The sequence below is a fragment of the Falco punctatus genome (assembly GCF_963210335.1).
Source record: "Falco punctatus genome assembly, chromosome: 1".
Taxonomy (NCBI): domain Eukaryota; kingdom Metazoa; phylum Chordata; class Aves; order Falconiformes; family Falconidae; genus Falco; species Falco punctatus.
The window spans coordinates 112417682-112439899 of record NC_137580.1 but is presented as its reverse complement, the minus strand read 5'-3'; the positions used below and the strand labels follow the sequence as shown (position 1 = coordinate 112439899).

The window sequence follows — 22218 nt, the reverse complement described above, 5'->3', positions numbered from 1 at the left end:
CAGAAGAGAGTGCACATGATGTGACGCAAGCCATGATAACTGCAGCTTGATTGCATGGGCTTTAATTTATGTATAATGTTGCAAAAGTCACCTACCTTTAAAACAAGGCAAAATTTCCAAACACAACAAACCCCACTGACATGGTAACTGTTTAGTTTATTTTGTGGTTTTGCTCTTCCCAGAGAGCCTGATAGGAAAGAGGTCAGGGGCCTCGTGGCACAAGGTACAAGGGTAGTTTGGATTCCCGTTCTTGTTAGTAGTAGCAAAGGTGTGTGTTGATACTCTTTAAAATGACAGTAAGTAGTTACCAGCCAATTAAGATTACAAACAAATAGCTGCAAGAAAACAATAATTGCATGTGCCTATGTACAGCAGAGTTCAGCCCGTGTACTACAGAGCTTTGCAGCTGTAGATGTTGGTGGCAGCCTCGCTAGACATTGTCAACTACAAAATAATAAATGAGGGGGATTTTGAAACTGTCATACAGCAGCAGGAAGTTGGTATTGGCTTAATGTCCTGTTGTTGTGTTGGTATTACTCTGATGTAATAGAAGTACTGATAAAACGTGCTTTGGAGGACATGGAAGCACAAGCAAGATTTTTAAAAGGCTCCCTGTCTCTGTTGTTATTTATCAAAAATTAATAGTGACTCTGATCCTGCCCGTGCCTTGGACTTGCCCTGCCAATTTTTGTGGTTTTATCCGAACACTTTTCTGTCTGCAGCTGTGATTTCTTTTCCATCTTTTTCTCTTCACTGTCACTGTGGGGAGAACCCATGCAGGCTGTGGGAAGCTGGGTGACCTGGTGAAACAGCGAAGCTGCCTCTGCACAGGAGGTTAACACCTGCATCGAACAAACAAACCAGAAAAAAATGGATTAATTTTCCCAATTTATTTTTCTTTTATCCTGCCTTACTCATCTTTTACATCATTATGAGTTAAAATACTATATCCAGTTTAGATTTAGAATGTCCTTTTCACTGTCAACTTAGTACTGTTTTCTGAAATCTCCCTTGGTGATGTACTGTTCATTCAGGGACAGCCAGTATAACACCCATAGGAGAAAATACAGTCTGCAGTCTTGATAATGAGATGTCAAGTAGGGACTGCTGGTCCTGTCATACCGAGATACATCTTGATCTGAATAACCAGGCTGCTCAGGTCATCTTGAGACAGCACTTAGGGAAAATTATGTCATTGAAAATGATGGCTGTGGTTGAAAAAGGAAGGTAGATGTCTGGTGACCCGTTGTCCTGTACAAGTTGTGTGCCATCTGTTGGGCAGGTACCGAATTATTCCCTATATTTGTATTTCAGGAGAACAGGAACTAGCTTCCTGAGGGTGATCGTGCAGTTTCCTGCAGCATTAGAAAGAAAAATTTGTATTTGGTCCTCTTCCCAAAAGGCTGAGATCCTTGAAATGTCTCTAAAAGAAGATTGATTTCATTCTGCAAATGTTCTGCAGTGACGTTAATGTTGCGCAGGTTGGGTGGGTTTGCAGAAAGCTGGTTGATTCTTGCTATACTGTGCTTTTGTGGAGTGGTGTGTGTGGTGCTTCAGAGCTGATCGTCCCCAGCAGCTGGCTCCTTCCTATCACTTCGTATTTAGGAATTTCTTGGGACTTTTCCTACTCGAAGGCTATCTCTCAGCCCAGTGGGGCATGCTGTGCTGTGTGGAGGAGCTTCAGCCATAGGACCACCTTCATGGGGAGCAGTGGGGAGTCTTGAATACTGGCAGTGTGCAGGCATGGTGGGCACCACAACTGCTGTGCTGGCCAGCGCTTGCAGCCCTAAACCCTTTAGCATGGAGGCAAGGATTTTCACTCATGCACAGCTTTGATTAGTGGCCTTGCACAGGTGCTGGAGTTGGTTTGTGTTTACCAACTAGTTTTTATGGTAGCGAGGGAGATGGGTCGAGAGAGATCCTCTGGTGACCCAGATCTGCTCTGTGGGCCACAGGTGGAGCCATCAGGATGTGAGTAACTGGCACTGACCTCTTTATGGGGATGGAGAAACAGGGAAGAGAGGTGGTGCGGAAGGATGGCATCCTTCTCTGAGTTACCAGGACCTCAGCACCTCAGACCCACTGCCACAGTACACATGTGGTGGGGTGGTCCTCTTCTGCTGGGGATGGTGTTTCTGTCAGAACTCACGGTTGCTGACTGCCATCACCTGCCATCACTGTTTTGGGAGGTGTGCTCCTCTTCCAGGAGAGCCCTCACCTACCTGTTCCCCCAGGCAGCTGCTCTAAGCCCGGCAGTGTTTATGTTGATGTGCAGCTCGTGGTGCATCTTGCCTGTTGTCTGAGCCAAATCTGTACAAATACGAACAAAGGGAGCGCCGTACCTGGGACCCATCCAATTCTCTGCTTTGTCTCCCACAGTGGCTGCTGTGAGATGCCTCCAGGAAAAACACAAGAATACTGCAGCAAGTTGATGTAGCGATAGTATGTCTCCACATTAATCTCCTCCTCATCTCTAGTAGTAAGAGATCTGGCTGTAGCTCTGAAGTGTAACTGCTTGTTGCTCTTCAGAACTGCTGTCTGTACATCATCACATAGGCTCAAGAAGGACTTGCAAGGGTCCCACATCCAGCAGTTGTGTCGTTAATGATAATTGCTCCTTGAAATGCAGCACACTTTATTTTTGCTTGCAGAAGATTATTACAGTTTTACCAGAGACATATTTCTCTGAATAACAGTTTTCTGAATAACAAACACGACAGTATTTTGGGATCTTTGGGGCATCCAGAATTCATTAGCATCATTAAAAACATCTTGCTTATTTTGTGAACAACAGAAACTACTTTAAAAAATAAAAATAGGAAAACCACATGACCAAACTTAATACCTAGTCATTGCAAATAACACTTCAGGTTTTTTAACATTGGATCTCTCTTAACTTTGAGGGTCATATCAAGGAGTAAACCAGATTGGTAAACTGGTAGAAACCAGAATGGTTTTGGTGATTGGCCCCTGGGCATGGCTGTGTCTTTCCCTGATTTATGTTTGTACTATGTGTGTTCCAGTAATTTGCTGCTTTTTTTTGGTTTTTCATTTTTGTTTTCTGAATTTATTCTTTGTCTTCCTGATTTGGATTCTTCCTACCCTCTACCTTAATAAGTGTTTGAACTTTGTCCAGGGAGCAGTGCTTCAGGAGCCTGGGTCCTCTTGGATCTGCAAGGGCAGTGCAGATAGCCATGTTTCAGCTGTATTTTTATTCCAGATATTATGGCCTGATGTTTTGGGGTATTTTTGTCAGGAGTCTTAAGTGCTAACAATGTGCAAATAATAAATGTAAATAATAATGCATGTTCTCATTTTCCCATGATTTCTCTGCTCCAGGCAGATTTCCTATTCTGTGAAGTATTTCTGTCTAGATACTCATCTCTTCCCTTACAACTAGATTGCATGGTGGTGAGTGCAGAAAAAGATGATGATGACAAGCCCCTGCCCAGCACACTTATCTTGTACCAGCAGAAAAGCTGGTGCAGCCTCTGCAGCAAATGACTCGCTCATTTCCTGAAGTCACGGTGCTTGCTGTATGCGTGTGAGGGTGAGGTCACCTCCCAGAATACAACAGCGCTCTTTGGCTGCCTCCCTCGTCCGGGGGTTAAACACATGGAAGACCTGGGTCATGAGCCTGCTGGCAAAGTCTGTGAGTCCCAGAGGTTCACACCGCACTGCAGATCGCCTTGTCTCCTTTAAGGATCCGCAGGGTAACAGCCATGCCTGGGATCAGATCAGCCTGCTGCCGGGTGCTGGTGATTAGACCTCAGGTAGTGTGGGATGGTCTCTGTTTCACCCTGCACGTTTTATTTTGGTGCTCATGAGAGCTTGGGAGGCTGAAATCGGCGCACAAACAGTGGTAGCCTGAAGTCCTTTTTCTGCTCCTTCGCTCCCTCAGCACACAAGCAATGACTTCTCAAAATCCACTGAGAACTGGTCACCTCAGGACCCCTCCCCGCGTTTCCCCCAGTGCCAAGCACTTTGCGTTAACGTCTCAGAGCTTTGGGTTGAGCCTGTTGTGATTTTGCATTGTATCTGGGGAAAGTGGGACTGTAATTCTATACAGAGAAAAGGTCTCAGGAAAAGCCCTGGAGAAGCTGCTGTAGTAGAGCCTGTCTGGGTGTAGCTACACGTGGGTGATCTCGGTGGGGCGGTGTGCACGGGGAGAGCACAGCGGCAGCGGTGCAGTAGCTGCGTCACTCACTGCGGAGGTACTGTTGTGCCGTGTCCTGTATTTTCCAGTCGGTGGTACCAAGCTAGCACATCCGGCACTGCGGGATTTCATCTCCAAGAGCCAGCTGAATGAAGCAGTTACTATGGAAACCATGGCTTTGGTTCCTATGGCAACCAGCCGGGGTTTCACACAAGCAGAAGGAGAGGTACCACTCTCACCTCTGCTGATGGCCTGATCCTGCCTGGTGCTGCTTTGCGCAGACTGAAGGGCCTGTTGGCATTGGCAGCAGCTCGGGGCCGGGAGGTCCAGGGTGCAGGAGCAGGTCCTTGGCAGGCAGGCTCCGGTGGGGTGCCGTCACCTTTGCTGGTGCAGGCAGCTGCCGCTGGTGCGCACACTCGCTGCAGAGCCTGGGGACACTGGCCTGATGCTGTGGGGGGAACCAGCTCTCAGTTTTCCTGCTTTCCTGGGCTCTCCTTCATTGCAGCAGGTTGGGTTAGGTTGGGGCAAGAAATTTCTCTAGATGCTGGGCTTTAAATAAACCGCTCATTGCACCTGAAGAACTTGATAGGAAATTTAGCGCTATTCAAAGTAGGAATGCCCAAAATTGGTGTAACTAATGCAGACCCCAAAGTACTACAGGTGAGTGTGGCACCTCTGCCAACAGAGCCCTGGGGGCTTGGGCTGTTTGGGGACCGCAGATTCCTCAGCATCCCTCTGTCTTCTTGTTTCTGGCTGCAGCACTTGTGGAGACAGGCTGGTAGACTGCTCATACTGTATATCTGTTGCACCATGGCAGTCCCTGCAAAGACAAGATCTTTTTCTTAGGGTTTAGCTTTTTCCCCCCGTTATATGTAGGAACCAAAGCTCCATACAACAGTGGAAAGCCTGACCAGCTGGATCAGGTCTGTGCTGAGCTGCCTGGAGGTCCTGCAGGTGGGATTGCCACTCAGGAACCTCCCCCGGCCCAGCAGCTTCTGGTTCGCTGCAGTGGCTGCAATCCCAGTAGCAAAGAGTTAAAGAATCTGGCTCAAAATTGGAAGTCACTTGCATGATTGCTCATTGATGAGAAATTTTTAAGCAGTGAATGCCATGTGATAGAACACAACAGCTGAAATGAGCTTCTGGAAAAGCTTATAATTGAAAATTTGTTTTAAAATTGCTAATATAACGTTTATAAGGGGAGCTTTTTAATAAGGCCTTTTAAACCTCACTAACGCCAACTATGGGGCGAGCATTATTCTGGAGGCAAGCGCAGAGAAAGCATTGGGGGAATTATTTTCAATCTTGACATAAGAATAAGCAATTTAATTACAGCCAGCTATAAAATAGAAAATTCTTTACAGTGACAAATGACTGTTGCTGCGGAGTGACAACAGTAGTTTGTGTCTGGTTTGTTTACCAAATAACGGCAAGTGAGATGCACACAAGGACCAACTAGCAGCTCTGAAACAGCAGCCATGAGAATGGGCACAGGACTGGAATGTTACAACTGCTATTGCATCAGGCGTTTGCTGTCACTGCAGTTGTGCTGGTCTTGGGTAAAGGTGGGTAAAGGCTGCTTTGAAGCTGACAGCTACATGTAAAGGAGGAAAATCAGATACTCATGGGGAGCAAATCCGTGTATGGATTTTAATTTGGTGATGGCTGTTTAAATAAAGGAAACCTCTTCATGGCTGCCCTTGCTTCCTCATCACCACTTCTATCTGTGTAGGGTAGCAGCAGCTGCTCTGCGCAGCAGGGATGGTGCCTGCCCTGTGGGGAGGGTTACGGTCAGAGCTGGTCCCAGGCCCTTGCTCCTCTCCAGGTGTTTCTGAGCAAAAGACTTGCTCTCAGCTTCAAACTCAGGTGTGCTTTCCATGGGACCACTCTTGTACTTTATATTACACACGTGTTGAAGCATGTGGCTGTGTCAAAAAACACCTTTTAAATGCAGCTTTCAGGTTCAGAATTGTTCTTGTAGGGAATCCGATCCCTGCAGCAAACAAGTACAGTGCACTTTACTTGGCCTCAGCTCCCTATTTTGCCTGCGGTTAGGAGTTAAACTGCAAGAACCATAAATGTTTGGAGTGAAACGATCAACTCATTTTCACCAGAGCCAGAAGCTGATTTGCAAAACTTCCTAACCATTAAAAGCCATGGATGGATTCATGTGAAAATGAGGAAATCCATGGTTTCTTCCTAGGATAAATAGGCTTCCCCCACATCAAGGTCAAGATTTACTGGCTTTTTTAAGTGATGCTCTTGTGGAATTTTTTTAAGTGCATAGAAGTGAAAAATAACTCACTCCTGAAGTTGTAGCTCATGTAGCTTCCTTACACTGCAGAGTACAAGTTGCCTGGGCAACCAAGGTTTCCAATTTCTTAACATTAAAAAAAGAAATCCTACAATCATCACTGCACAAACATAAGGAGAAGGGTCTGTGCTGAAGTTCGTTGCTTGGAAAAGAGCAGTCTTGGGACTGGGGAGTATGTGTGTGTCTGTTGAGCTGGTGGAAATCATGCTGCCTTCTTTGGTGCATGTGGGTTGTGCTCAAGTCTCACCAGCTTTGGGTTGTGAGAGCCCTGTGGCTTTGTACAGAACAGAACCAAAACTGTGGATGGCAACACCTTGCCTTCTTCAGGGGTCTGCAGCTCCCGGTGCCAGTCGGTCCTCGTCACTCTCTGAGGAGGTGGGAAAACAAGTGCAAATAACTTCAGTGACTTCCACCATGAATAAAGAGGGTCGATGTCTCATGCACCAGGTTAAGCGAAGGGGTTGGCACCAGACAGCTGCAGGTGCCTTAATGAAATTTCAGATCTTCAAAGACAGCTGGTTGGGCATTTGCATGAATTCCTTTTATTGAAATTTCATTCTTAACTAGTCATTTGGTTATATGTAGTTTCAGGGTCCCCTCTGCCCGTTTCAGCTCTAGCCTTATGTGCCAATTCTGTTGGAAGATCCCAAAGGCTTGGGTTTGATGAAAGGAGTGACTGTGTGGTTGCTTCTTACTTTAAAACTTATGTGGCTTTTTTTTTTTTTTTTTTTTTTAATTGTGTAGGATCCGTTGTGATACTGCTGCTGTTTTAGAAAAAACGTACTGGAGATCAGTGCGTGTCTCTAAAGGTGTTTTCTGTTTGGGAGTATGTAGGTGAGCAAAGTCAGAATGACTAAGGTTTGGCTCTTACTATGGAGTTTCTACTGACTGACAGAAAAACCTGGCACCTGACATGGGCAGGGTGATCTGCAGAAAATAACGTGTTGACAGGCAGATGCCAGATAGCCCTCTGTTCAAGGGGCTGCTGGTGATGCTGGTCAGAGGGGATGCAGGAAGGCGTGCACCGACCCTCTTCCATACCAGCTGCCAGTGGAAAGAAGTACAAAGGCAGGAGGGTCTGTGATTCTCAGTGATTCTGGGAGAGTCCCTGCTTCTGCCCCTCTGCGGCAGGTTCGTGCAGGAGATGAGTGCCCACTGCTGCACAGGGGCCGGCGGGTCAGGGTCGGGTCCGTGGGTCTGTTCCTGCTTGCAGGGCACGCACACAGCCCCTGCGGAGCTGGGGAAGGTGCTGCTCCCTGCGAGGCCAGTGCCCGCAGAGAGCGGGACAGTGCTCGGAGCAGAGCTGCAGGAGAGGGAGGAGGGCTCCAGTTAATCACACCAAGTTCATTATCTGGTCAAAGCAGCTCAGCTGGGAGATCCATCTTTACCAAGTGAGCCGCAGTGAGTTGCATCCTAGAATAGTTTTTGAAAGATTACCAGTGCCAGCAGAGACTCCAGCCCATCTGCTCCTCCAGCCTCCCCAGCAGCTTCCCTTGGAGAGCACCCAGCCTGAGAGCATGCCGGCTGGGGGGGCCGTTTGCAGGAGCCCCAGGAGGAGTGTGCGGTTGCGGCGAGTGGCTGCCAGGAGCTGGCACCCCATCAAGCCGCTTCCCAGCACGGGGAGCGCTGGGGCTGCTGGCAGCACAGCGGGAGGCAGAGCCCACGGGGCCGGGCTTGGAGTAGTGCCAGCTCCCAAAGCCTGTGCTGGCGGAGTGGGGTACCCAGAGAGCAACAGAGTGAGCTCCATGGATCTGCTTGCTGGGAGACTCGTCCTGGTGCTTGCTAAGGGTTTGCCTGCCGTTTCAGTAATTAAAAGTTTGTAAACTAATTACCAGCCCCCCTGCCCATACCTCAGTCGTGCTTTCCCCTGGTGCTGGGAGTCTTCTCTCACAGCAGGGAAGCAAGCCAAATCTGGTTAAATACACTTGTGCTGTGCACAACACAGGTGCTGCGGCTGCGTGGATTTCATGCTTACTCTTCCTGGAAATCTATGTTACTCTGTTCTGCCCTTTCGTTGCTATGCCCTGCATGGAGAACGTGTTTGGAGAGAAGAGCTGCAGAGAGGAGCTGTGCTCATGTCTGTGCACAGCATTTTTAGTCTTGAACTTTCTCCTGCTTGCTTCTTTCCTGATTATATAGTAAGGGGGAAGACATTCAGATGAATTATCTTCTTGCATATTTAAACCTGAGCACAGGAGCATGCGCCTTTCTCAGTGCTTTTGCTTTCCCTGCCATCCCTATATCCCATCCCCATCCTCTGGCTGCAAGGAAATCAAAGCACATGTGCAGCACGACCATGTTTTCTGGGTCAGGCAAAATGCTTTGGCCGCACTCAGCAGGATAAGAGACTTATAAACTAGCATATGGATTTTGGCTTCAGCCACGTGTGAATCTCCAGGTTAGAAGTCAGTGCTGGTGCAGAGCCAGGGCTCTGGGAGTCCCTGTCCCTGCTTGTCTGTGTCTCCTGCACCAAAAGACAGCCTGCTGCCCCAGTAACGCCTCTCACAGCTGTAGGCTACATGTCTGCTGGGATTTCCCAGTATAAAACTTCGGTATTGAGGAGTTGGCATACCTGCTACCTGCTTAGGGTTTAAAAAGCAGTGAGAGGGACAAACTGCCCCCTTTGCCTGAAAACTGTCCATTTTGAGGCTTTTAGCTGAGCTACAGCCAGCTGTGCCAGGAGGCAAAGAGTAAGCTTTTTGAGAGGAGTTGTCTCCATTTACAGATCTGGAATGATTGTGTCCTGCTAATACATGTTGTTTGGCCATTTTAAAAATACTTCCTTGTCTTGTTATTATCGGGGCAAAGGTACCCTTTTCTATACGAAGGAGGCAGGAGCTATCCTAGTCATTGTGTTGGCTCAGGCTGAATTAAAGGCCTGGCTGAAAAGGCTTTAAATGTATTCCTGGCTAACAGTGGAGACAAAAGACCGGCAGAACCAATGAAACACACGAGGTCAGGTTCTGATTGCAGTTGTCCTGGAGAACTCCGAGAGAAAGAAAGAGTGTGTATTCAGAAGATCATGAGTCTGATCCTCTGCCACTCTGCTAAGTGTAAGGTTTACTTTTAAATTCAGTGTTTGCCAGCGGTGAGTGAAATCAGAGCATCTGTGCGGGCTGCGTATAGGTGGTATTTTCAGATACGTGCATGTGATTTAGATTCCCAGTGGTGAAACTTAGCTTTGAAAAATGGACAGACTATACGTGGTTTTGCACATTTCACTTATTTTGTCTTTTATGCTTATAGTAAGCGCTGACCTGGACTGGAGGACAGGTTCTCTCTCCTGTTCAGTGCTACACTACTGGCTTAAGGTCTTGTGAACCAGTACCTTTTGGGAAGATCAGCTATTGCTTTTCTGCTGCACTGCTCAGTAACTGATCCCCATCGGATCTATGGGTTTTATTTCCCATTAATAGTACTGGGCAGCGTATGCCGGTTTTGCATACTGTGCTGACTGACGCAGAATCTCTTCCCTTCCCTGCTGATGAACTTATCAGATTCCCAATGCTGAGTGGGCGTTAGCTGAAGAGAACATACACTGTTCTTTCTCATTTGACTCCAGGATTTCCCCTGTGATGCAGGGTATTGTTGGCTCTTAGCCATCTCTTCTAGGTCACGAGTTCTTGATGTGGTGTGTATTGCTCAGAAGCTAATTAGTACTTGTGCTTTTTCTTTTCTTCTGACCATGAAAAAGTTCCCTCTCTCTCTGTGGTTTATGTGCTGGTTATGGAAATGTACTGTGATTTTGTGTAGACCAACTTGAACTTGTGTGCCTGAAGCTTGTCTTTTTTCCTTAGCTACTGTCAGTTGGTTTAGTAAAAGACATTACCTCCTCAAATGCACCTTGTTGAAATACGTCACTACATCTGTGGTTTTATCTTCCTGCATAAGAGCAGAGTTTTCTGCACGGGATTTCTGTCTTCATGCAGGCATGTGGGGTATTTTCCACCTTTCTCAAGCCATGGGCCAGCGGTTGCCGTGCAGGAGCGCTGCTCTTGGTGTAGATGCTTCCTTTCCTTAGGGATGCTTGGAAGTAGATGTTTGTAGTAAAAGCCCTGTAGCCTCACTCTCTGAGTGGCTAACTGAGAGGGGTCTCATGTCCTTTTGCCTGGCGATCAGCGGGAACTGCACCATTTCCCTCCCTTTGCTTCCGTCCCGCCAGTCTGCAATAAGCCCTAATCCTCTTCAAATACTTGTAAGGCAGGTGAAGTGACGCTGACGTTGGAAGCTGAGTGTTGACCCCTGTTGCTCTAAACTGATGTTGGAGTGCAACAAGGAGCTCCCTTGGGCTGAAACAGAAGAGAGGAGTCCCGGTTTGTGTTGCTGCCCCTCCAGCAAACACCTGCGTGGGACCTCAGACAGCCTGCTTCATGGCCCACGAGCATGCTGCATCCGTGAGCCGTGTGTCGGGGTCCTTACAGATGTTCTCTCCTGCCAGTGTTTGCACACATGTGCCGTCAGTGTCCTGTGTTTAGCTTAGGAAGTCAGCAGGGTGGAAGTGCTGTGCTGGGAAGGGTCTGGCTTCCACCTTACAGGTATGAGTCATAGTCGTAGTTTGGTGCTCTTGGTTCTTAATTTTTTAGTTTTGTTGGGGAGGTTAGAGCAAAAGAGGAAGCATGCAGGAAGAAGATTTCTTTTTCTGTCTTTAGAGTGGCAGAAATACTTATTTCCAGAGGGAAGGCCTTGCAGCTTCTCCTGAGGAGTTCTAGGCTTTAAACTTACCCCTGGAGTTAGAGGGACTCAACGTAGTTAACTGTTTCAGTTCTGGAGGCTCGTCTGTTTTCCTTCAGAAGGCAGAAGGTTTTTGGCCAGAGTAACCCTTTAGGTTTTTGTGGCCAGTTCTCCTCTTTTCCCTTTCTGCCTGAATTTGAAAGGCTTAACTATATCTGAACATATTTTACACCAGCGTAACTGGTAATTAAAAAAAGGCAAGCTATGCACATGGGAGGGACCAGGTTAGTGTACTTGTCTTTGTTTTCCTTACATTTCTTTTTCTTCCCTCTGCCTTTAGACTTTAAAGAGGAAGGAAAAAGAATATGAACATGAGATGGAGAGGCTGGCAAGAGAGAAGATTGCTACCCAGCAGCGACTGGCAGAATTGAAGAACGAGTTGAGCCAGTGGATGGACATCTTGGAGATTGACAGAATTATTCGACAGACAGTTCAGCCGGAGGATGACCAGGCATCTACCTCGACAGCATCAGGTACCCACAACTTTTCTCTTCTTGTAACTATCACTGTACACCACTGACACAGTTATATAGTGGTGGTGGGGATCTTCATTTAGCATCATCAAGGTTTCTTTGCATTCAGAATAAAGCAAAAGCTTTTCAAGCGATTTGTAATCATCCATATTGGCCTCATAATACACTGCTGCTTGTGTAAAGTAAATTGAAAATTGTGCATAAACTTTAGGTAGGTACAAAGCACAGGTTTGCACATTCAGTCCGCTGATACCTCATGTGGAGATCCCTGCTTTCAAACTATGCATCCCTGCTCATTAGAACTGAGTGGTGTATGAGCATCCTGATGTATTTACTGGTTGGACTTGATAATCTCAAAGGTCTTTTCCAACCAGAATGGTTGTGTGATTCTATGATTCTGTTTGTGCATGGATATGGGAGGGAGTTCAGCCACATAGAGAAGAAGGAGTTGGTACAGGAAGGATCACCAGAGCATTTGAACAACAATGAGCCTTCATGTTGTGTGAAAAGGATTCACAGTGAAGATGAAATGATACTAAAGAATATCTGACATGCTGTTTCCAGTAAGAAGTTTTTCTGAGATAGGAGAGTGCATGCTTTTCTCCGTACCAGTGACATGCAGCAGGAAGAATAGGCAGTCTGTGGATGGACAGTGCTTTGCTTTTCAGAGATGAGAAGGCTGTAGCAATCCATAACCATTTGCAGCAGTTCCTTCGAATCGTGACAGCATTTGCTCTTGGCACACTGGGCAGATGATACAGCAGGTTCCAGGAATGGAAAACCTGAGTTTTCTGGTTCATTCGGGTTTGTATCAGGTCATCACCTCTGAACGTACTCATAGACTCCCAAGTGTAGGCTGATGGAAGTTGAGAGTAGGAGTGGTTTGTCAATAGGAGTGTCAACCGTTCACCTCTCCAGCTGGTCTCTGCTGAAAATGATCGCTTCAAGCTACTACTAACCACACAGCTTGCCAAAAGGGAAGTGTCTTCCCTGGTTTTCCTGCTGCTTCTGTATCTTCCGAGGTTTTTAATCTGTACTGCATGGCTGGCTTTAGAGCAGGCAGTGCAAGTTGCCCTGCTCGTCTTCCTGATCTCTGCAGGCTCAGCACATTCCTGCATTCCTTCATTAGTTCCTGGACTGGACGAGAGTCCATTTTCCAGAATCAGACAAGGAACTTGCTGCCATGTTGCTCCATGGCTGTTTCCTTCCTGCTCTGAAAGCAGAAGGGGTGGTACTGGTTGGTGGAACAACTGGACAGGAAAGGAAACCCTGGTCCCCTTCTCAGAAGGAGCCTCTTCAGCCCAGATGGCGTTCACGCCAGGTGCTCTGCATCTGCCTCTGCTCACGTTGCTCCCCTTGCCTGCCGAGTGAGATCTCTTATTCCTGAGCAAGATCTCTCAGCCTGTTGTGAGCACCCCTCTCTAGCTGGGGCTTCGAGGTAGTCACACCTGCCTGGCTACAGGTCCTTGGCCCACAGGCAGGGAGGAGAGGGGTATGCCACCCCACGCGGGGCTCGGTGGAGTGTGCCATGCAGCGCCGTGCCATGCCATCTGCCCCTAGCTCAGTGACTCCTCCAGCTGTTGTTTCTTCTGTCTGTGCTGCTTTTAGGGAGGCTGGTTAGTCCAGTTTGTGCTCTGCTTTCTTTTTTATGGGAGTTTCTTCCTTTCATTTTTTCAGAGGGTGAAGATAACATGGATGAAGACATGGAAGATGACAGGCCAGTGAACTCATTACCAAAACTAACCCAGCGCCAGCACCCAGAGCTCCTGAAAGCCGTCCCTTCAAACGCTGCTTCCCACCACCCGGCAGTTCTGCCTCAGCACCTGTCCATCCAGCAGAAACAAACCCCAGCCCACTCACAGCCTCCCATCCAGACACAAGCACTGGTCCAGCCGCAGGCGATCGTCCCTGCACAGACTCACATCGTGGCGGCTTCGACAGTGCAATCGACTGTTATCGCCCACACCGCCACTACCCACGCTTCGGTCATTCAGACTGTCAACCACGTGATTCAGGGTCCACAGACCAAGCACATTGCTCACATTGCACCTTCCACATCCAGCCCTGTGCAACTTACCACTGCTGCTCAGCCTATTGGCCACATCACTGTGCACCCAGCCACCATCAACCACATGGCCCACCTGGGCCAGCAGCTGCCCATCTACCCTCAGCCCGTGGCCGTCAGCCAGCCCGTGGTGAGCCATATTGCTCACACGATCTCGCACCAGCAAGTGAATGGAACCACAAACCTTGGTCAGCAAGCGGTGATGGCCAAGCCCGCTGTAGGAACCCAAGTTGTCCATCACCCGCAGTTAGTTGGGCAAACGGTCCTAAATCCAGTGACTATGGTGACCATGCCATCATTCCCAGTGAGCACACTGAAGCTGGCCTAGAGGGGATCGTCCGACGGCGAGGTCTTTGTTGGGAACCTTTCCTAAACTCCATACATTCCAACCACGTCCAACTCCACGGGAGGGAAGTGCAGAACACGCTGAGTGGCAAGGTGCCGGGCTGGGCTGTCCTCAGCCGCCCAGTAACCAGCCTGCTGCTGGCAGCGAGAGACAGGGCCTCTCTGCACTTGAATTTTGCTAATCTGAGAAAACTTCAAAGACAGTTGTTCATGGTGATTTTTTTTCCTTTTATGTGTAATCAGTGAAATATGGATATGATGTTCTTAAGACTTTTAATTTTCCCCTTTTATGTGTTGCTTCTTTGTAGAATAAAAATTGATGATCTCTTTATTGAGACATTGCGTAGAATGGGAAAAAAAATCATAGAAGTCTATATTTATATATATGTGTGTATGTGTGTGTATATATATGTATATACATATATATATAAATATAACATTTGAAGAAGGCCTTTTGTAAGGTTGATTATTTTGCAGGATTATTAGACAAAATTCATTCTTGGAGGAAGAAGACAGAGTGTCCTCTCTAAACAAGAAACTTTAAGGTAGATGGTTTGGTGGACCAGGGTACATCTACAGTAGACAACAAAAAAAAAGAAAAAAAAAAGAAAAAAAAAAAGAAAACCCACACGAAAACCAACAACCAAGTTAAACCATGTTAAAGGTAAACCATGTTAAAGGTATTTCCCGTCAATATATTACATTTCAAAAAACCATCTAAAATCACTGTGACTTGTTATGGCATTTTAAGGAAATTCTCTGTCCTGTCTAATAAAAGGAAAAAGAATACACAAGCGGACTTCATTTGTTGCAGTTTTATAAATGACTTGATTTTTATAGCTGTGTCAAAAAAAAAAGTTTTTTATTATTTTAATGGTTGACAATGCTTTGTTTGGATGTTTTTGGGGGGTTTTGTTTTTTGTTTTGGCTTGGTTTTGCTGATGCAATAATTGATTTTGCAGATCTCTGTGCATGGCACTCCCCCTTTCAGGATTTCTCCTGCCAGTCCCAGGCCCCCAGGTTTCTTGGGTTCATTTTTGTTTTGCAGAGGCAGGTATTTTGTGCTGGCAACTTGCAATATGTTGATGTGGCCTGATAGAGTGCGACCAGGGACAAGAAGACCAACAGAAATTAGGTAGATTTGCTGCATGGGTTGATTTTGTTAGTTTGTTCCTGAACTGACCACGTTTTTGTGTGGGAGTCAATATAATTAGGAAAGGGATAAATGTGGTTATCTTAGAAGTGCAAGCGATTTTGACATCTTTTTTTCTTGGGGGGGTGGGGGGGTGGGGGTGGAAATAATCTAGTCTTGTACAGGATAACGGTATACTCCAGAAGATCAGTATGTATAACTTGTGTCTTACAGACTACAGTGAGGCGTGCACCAAAGAACAACCCCTCATCCTAAGTGACCCTCTTGTTCATCCTTGGTGGTGGTTAGGTCAGATCTCACTGAAGTCAACGGCAAACTCCCACGGAGTCACGAGAGGAGGGATCTTGTTTGGCTCTGCTGGTACTTGCCAGCCTGGCTGGGAAGTTGCTTAGGACATGTTTCATTGCTGACTGAATATGCCGGTCCTTGCACCGGTTTGTGTGTAGTACTGCTATTAATGATCTCTTCTTTGTCTTCCTCTCTTTCTGAAAGCAAATACTCTGTAGTCCTTAACGCAGGCAAAATTCCTGCTGTAGCCAGCAGATGTTTTCCTTGGGGCAGGATGGGAAGATGGTCCCTGCTAGTATCTGACCAGGTATGCTGCGGGAGTGACACCCGTTCAGAGGAGGCAAGGCAGGGCTTTGCGGTCACACCTTCACTGTGCTGGCTGGTTACATCTTGTTTTAGGTCAAGATCTTCTGCAGGAAAACATGATCCATAGCCTGCCCAAAATTCCTGGTGACTCCAGCAGGGCTTTTGCCTGGTTGTGGGCTGCTGAGAACGGTGGCAGAGGTTTAAAAAATCTTGCCAGCTCCATACCGTCCATGCTATGGTTGAAGCTGCTGGAGGCAGGAGTAATTACTGCAAACAGAGATCAAGCGTGATTGTGCCTTCTGAGCAGACATGGCTGAGAATTGCATTAAATCTGTTTATGAAGCCCTGGGTTGCTCTGTAGTTGACACTTCTTTTTTTTTTTCTTGCATCCTTGAGTCCAGGAAGCTCTTGCCTGTGTTGCTAGCACAGTTTCTACAGCAGAATGGACACATCTTTAAGGATTCTTTATCCTTAAGCCACATTTAAACAGATTGTTCTCACTTGTAGGGCACCATGAGCATGGTGGGGTTAGCAGAATTGCCGGGGCTTTATCGACTCCTTGTGTGTGCGGGTGCTTTCCCAGGGACGTTGTGTTTCTGTGACAGTATTTGGAGATCAGCGTTAGATACCAAGACAGTTGTTCCTCATCAGAAAATGTTGAAAACTTGAGTATTGGCAACAGGGTCATCTCCCTTCTTAGGAGGAACTGCGTGGCTTTGCCTTCTGTAGCGGTGTTAGGAGGGGGAGGAAGCGTCTTTCTGCCTTTCTTCACTGTTTGCGCTCACAAAATAACAAAATCGAGGCAGGAAGCCTCATTTCTAGTCAGGAGTGGCTGAGCTTATTGAAGGAGAAAAGGCCCAGGATGGGAAGCGGGGCTCAGCATGCGAGTGTTGGCCAGGAGCCCCTTTGTGTCCCCGATGTTCCCTGCGTACCGTGTTGGCAGGACCTGCGAGGTCAGGCTGCGCGGGTTGGTCCTGCACTTCTGACGTGCCGTCTGCATGACTGCTTTCTGTCTGCCTTGAAAACTTTGTGCCCACCTTAGCCCCGTTGGCTTCTTATCCCAGGATCCGTACTGGTAACTAGCAGTGACCCAGGCATACAGCTGCTCTGTGTTTTCCACAGTGAAAGGGGTGTGGGATGGGGAGTTCCCATTTTATTTGATACAGGCAAATGAGCTTTCTGGTGGATTATTTGATGGCCTTTACTGTATGGACAGGTGATGCTGCTGACCTCCTCCTCTTTAGCTTCCTTACGGTTTAAAGCTTAACAGGTTTGCTGCCCTGCTCACGTACAAGTCCCACATCTTTGCCAGTTTTTCTTTCCCCCTTGGAGTTGTGTCTAAACCCCTTCATCGGTGTTCACCTTCATTTGAAGAACAGCTTGTGCCGCTTGGCCAGCCTGTAAGCTGCTCTGGACATCTTAGGTCCCCCTGCTCTGTTCTGCCTTTTCCACGGCTACCAGAAATGTCTCTTTGGGGTTTTTCTGTTTATTTTTTAAAACCAGTAAACTTCTTCCGGTTCTGTGGGGAAAAGAGCAACCCACAGCCCCTCTTTCCAAACGTCTGTCATTCCTGCTCAGAAACTTCAGATTTACGCTAATGCTCTTAGAAGTCATGTTCAGTACTGTATAACAAGGGGCACTTTAGAAATGTCTCTCCTCCTTTGATATATGTGTTTTCCCTATGGAGAAAGCTATATATAAATATATATATATGTACACTTTGGGATTCAGAAGATCTAATTTGTCCCAAAAAATTCAATAAATATGAAATTTACAAGAAATCTCTTCTGTTGTTGAATAATATTAGTTATTGGTAACCATACCACAGAAAAAATAGCAAATGGGTTTTCTGTGTAGTAGTTTTCAAGAAAATGTCCCTGTCCTGTCAAGCCTGACTGGGAGCCTGTAGGTTAGTGAGGGTGCTTCCACCCAGGGTGGGCTCTGGGCCCATCACCCACAGCGCTGAGCTTCCCGGCCCCGCAGCCTGCGTGCTTGCCACGGTTCATGTCACACTACCGACAGCAAAAACATGCTCAGAAGCTTCATCTGTGCTTAAAACTTCAGCCGACACGGTCGTGTGTGTTTGAAATGGACACCAGCCGATCTGTGTGAGCAAACCCCTCGGACAGCTACCGTCGCATGGGAGGATGCTCTCCCGCTTTCTCAGTTGACCCAGGCTGGGGAGCTGGACGGCGCCTCCCAGCAGATGAGCAGTTTTGCTCCCCTGAGCCGAGCCTGCCTGAGGGAGCCCCCACGGCTGCCCCGGTGCGTGGCGAAGCCGGGTCAGCTGCCGAGGAGTGGGCTGAGCGGGCTGGCAGCCGGCACATCCATGGCTTTGCTTCAGGCTGCTTTCCACTCTCACCTGCCAAGTGCAGGCAGAGAGGAATAAACCCAAACTGCTACTTTAAAAATTACCCTGAAAAAAGTTCTTGCAGCTGACACTTCAGATACAGGACTGTATTCCTGACCTCACCAATAAAAATGAGCCAGAACCCTGTAGGTTAGCTTGGGAAGGGAAATGACCTGGTTTCCCACGTTCTCCGCAGTTGCTTGAATGAGGTCTGAGGGGCAGCGGGCCGGTGTGTTGGTGTGTGTTGGGTGCGTGGCTGATGCTGCCTGTGTGCACTTCCCGCAGCAGGAGTTGGAGCATGGTGTGTGCGAGGCTGGTCCTGTGAACGCCTCGGTCTGGTGCCAGCATGGGCACCGCTGGCACGAGCTGGTCCCTGCCTCGTGCTGTGTGTCATTTGTGGTGGTCCTGGCTGGAGCTGCCGCTGTCCTTTGCTCATCCTCCAATTGCTCAGGATTTCTAGAACTAAAAGGAAGAGGGAGGAGTTTTTAAAAAGGCAGACAAAGTACCAGAAGTCATTATAGCCATTTTTTGCATGCTATCGGGTGGACAAGCAGTAGGAATTCTTGGAATTCCCAATTCATGAGCTGGGTTTTAAAGCCCTGCTTAGGGTTATGTTCCTGTCTTCATACAGGGTGAGGGATTGTCTCGGCTGGAGAAACTGGCATTATTGAGAGCGTCCACAGTCTCAGTCATGCCACCACTGCTGGGGATGCGGTGACTCGTGCCCAGACCCAGCATCAGCCAGGCTCTCGGAGCAGCTTCCCCCAGGGCTCCCACCGCTGGCACCTCCAGCTCAGCCGGTGTGCTGCGGCCGTGGGGCCACATCCTCAGGTCTTGACTCGCACCTTTCCCAGGCAAAACTTTCCCAGGAAAGACTGAGGAGAGACTGGAGGATGCTGGCCCTGCTGCTGGTGGCTGCTGCCCGCTGCAGAGTGGGGACTGGCTGTGCAGGGCCTCAGCTGCAGCCCAGCTCCCAGAGTTGAAAATGTCTTGCGAACTGCACCGTTCTGGAAAACAAATCACTTTGGTTTGAGTCTGAGCCAGACCGTTGCCTTTCAGACAAGGCCGTGTTTCTGCTGGTGTTTGATTTGCAAAGAGCGAGCGAGGGACGGACATGTAGCAGCTGCCGAGCATGGGGCAGCCCTGTTTCACCAGCCCTGGTGTTAAACAGCTTTGGTGGGCCTGAGAGCCAGCTTTTGACCAAAAGCGTTTCTTGTGCATTTTTCTTTTATGAAGAGGATCCACAGAGAAGGAATCGCATGCTTGTTCTGTGATTTATGTTCAGGAGCGGGGCACCCTGAAGGGTCTTGAGCAGTGAGGGGTTTGCTTGGGAAGGGGGATGCTGACCCGGGGAGGAGCGGGGGCTGCCCGCCGGTCAGCACGGCGGGTGAGCACCCCCCTTTGCTCGTGCCTGGGCTACTCAAGGCTGCACAAACCAGCTGAATCGGAGGGGACAGGACAGCAGCCATCAGGAGGGTTTTCCCACACCCGTGGCATTGCTGGGGTCGTGGTGTGGTGGGTCGTGGGCTGTTCTCCACACTGGTCCTGGGGTGCACGCACGGTGCAGTGGCAGCGGCTGCCTCGTTCCCAGGGCCAGGGACATGGCGGGGAGGTGGGGTGGTGTCAGCCAGCGACCCACCTCTCACACCCTGGGAAGCAGCTGAAGCAGCTGCTGCGGTTGGACCCCTTTTCATGTGTGTGTGCGTGTGTGTGTGTGAGCGAGCGTGTATCTGTCTGTGGTCTGTGCCGGGGTTGAATGCTGCGTGTCGGAGGCACGAAGGGCTCCGGTGTCCCAGCTGGGCAGCCGCCGGCCCCCAGTGGGATCAGGGTTTGTGTTCTATAGCAGAGAGCTGGACAGAGGTGATGTCCCTTCTGCAGAGGCTTCTGCTCTTTTAAAACTGTACACAGTCTGTCCGGGTAGGAAATGCACCACCAACTAATTGGCATGCAGCATGGCACCGTGCGGGTCCAAAGGCTGGCCGGGCCGCTGCCTGCTGGCGTTGGACTACTTGTCTCGTTTATCTTTGTTTTAATTAAAAGTGGCCTTCTGTAACAAAAGAATAAAAGAAATAAAAAAAACGTGAAATGCCTTTGAGTGGTTTAGATGGAGGTGAGGCTATTGCTGCTTGTGTCGGTATCGGTGTGATTGTCCGTATGCACGCCTGTTTATATACGTATAGACATTCAATGCAAGACTTTATTGTGTCTCTGATTTTTGTATGTAGCCTGTGTCTCTTTTGGACTGGTTTGCATCCTGAGTGAATTTTTTGCATTAAAAAAAAAAAAAAAAAAAGTGTGAAAATTGTTCCAGATTGGGCGGGGATGAGGGGCATTTGGAGACCCCCCCTGGTGCGCCTGGGGAGGGAGGCGGGGGGCGGGGGAGCAGACGCAGTTTGCCTGCTGTGAGGACACAGCGGGTGCTTGTTTAGCCCCTTTGCTTTCGGTGCTGTGTGTCCCCAGCGAAGGCGGGCGGTCTGGGCCAGATAAATCAGTCGACCTCTGCTTACCTGAGCAGGCACTGGCTCAGTCCGTTGACTTTTAGCCACTTGCTTAAGTGTAATTAGCCGTTCAGCTGCACTGGGACCTGATGGCCTTAAGGGGGTGGGACAAGGGGGGCAGCTGCTGAGCACCTCGCAGGTGAGGTGAGTCTTAGACTCCGCATCTGTTTTTTTCTGGAGCGGACAGTTGTTCTTTTCACTCTTATGTTAATTCTAAAAGGTACCGGAGTGAGGAGAGGCAAACTCTCATACTTCTTGCCTGTTTTCCATCCCTGTTACCATTTTGAGCAGATTAAAATTGATTGTAACACTATTTTTAGATTATTTCCCCCCTTAGTCAAACACCAGTTGTTGGGAACAGATGTTTAGAGTTAAGGAAGATGGGCTGTGGGTAGGGTCGGTCACAGCATCACTCTCTTCCTGTTACACAGAACTTGGAAATAATAATCCAAATCTTGAATTATTTAAATACTGCCATAAGCACAGCACGAGATGGGTGCAGCCGTTGTGTTTGGCTCTTTCCAACCGAGTGGCCAAGGCTGGCTCTGCTCATCCGGGCAGTGGACATGAAGGCCCTGCACCAGGGATCAGGATTCTTACTGACCGCCCGGTGCGGTCGTGCCCCCTCGGAAGGGTTGCACGGCTGGTTCTGCTGTGGCTCAGGATGGGGCCCATTAATTTTGCACCCTTTTCTTTGTGCTGTGAAAATGAGTCTTGAGTGTGGAGGAGCGCTGGTGGCAGGACACAGAGCCCTCGGCAGCTCGCCGGGGATGGAGGCTCGCCCATGGCAAACAGTGCTTGCTGCCAGGGAGGTACCCCCAGCGCCCACCCTGCGGGTTTGTCCCCGTCTGGCTGGCAGGCAGCTCCCCGTGTGCCACGTTGCTGTGGGTGCTGCACCGTGCTGGGGGCTGGGGGCTGGGGGCTGGCAGTGCCCTCCCTGCTGCGGGCTGCCAGGGGGGAACCCCGGCAGGAGCCCCGAGCAGCCCGGTGCCGAGGGGCGGTGCGCGGCAGAGCGAGAATCAAGCGCTGATTGCACCCGCCCGCGGTTTGTTCGCACCTGGTCCGGCCGGCCTGGGCGCGGGTCCCCGCAGCACGAAGCCCCCCCCCTCCCCCCTCCCCCCCCCGGCCGCCAGCACCGGCCCGGCCGCGCCGCGGAGGTCCCGCCGGGGGTCTGGGGTCCCAGCGCTCCGCCCTCGCCCCGACGCCTCCCGCTCACAGCGGGCAGACGCGGCGCCGGGCACAGCGAGGACGTGGCCCCGCGTTACCGGGACCGGGACCCCCGGCGCTGGGACGCCGAGGCTGCGCCGGTGTCACGCTGGGGCGGACGCACTGTCCCCCGCGGCCGCGCGGCACCGGCTGTGCCCCCCGCGGCCGGGTGAGCCCGAATCAACGCGCACCGAGGCCGGACCGGGGCCCGCACCTGTCCCCAGCGCGGGGCGGCGGTGCCGGCCCGCACCGAGCGGCCGGGCCCGGGACCCCGGGGCGGGACCCTCCGCGCCTGACGGCAGCCGGGCCCCGGGCCGCACCGGTGCGAGAAGG

The 22218-nt window shown here is 49.5% G+C and overlaps 2 protein-coding genes across 2 annotated transcripts in view; one reads left to right on the top strand and one right to left on the bottom strand.

The window, feature by feature from the left end:
• Window positions 1-14883, top strand: part of MNT (MAX network transcriptional repressor) — a 43976-nt gene extending 29093 nt beyond the window's left edge. Inside the window, exons 5-6 of the mRNA XM_080374205.1 lie at window positions 11482-11674; window positions 13352-14883. Coding sequence (XP_080230331.1) covers window positions 11482-11674; window positions 13352-14067 — 909 coding nt within the window. The 3' untranslated portion in view covers window positions 14068-14883. The remainder of the gene's footprint in view (window positions 1-11481; window positions 11675-13351) is intronic.
• The window catches only part of TNFAIP1 (TNF alpha induced protein 1), a 98995-nt gene continuing 85096 nt past the window's right edge, over window positions 8320-22218 (bottom strand). Inside the window, exon 7 of the transcript XR_013925803.1 lies at window positions 8320-8330. The gene's annotated coding sequence lies outside the window, so the exon portion shown is untranslated. The remainder of the gene's footprint in view (window positions 8331-22218) is intronic.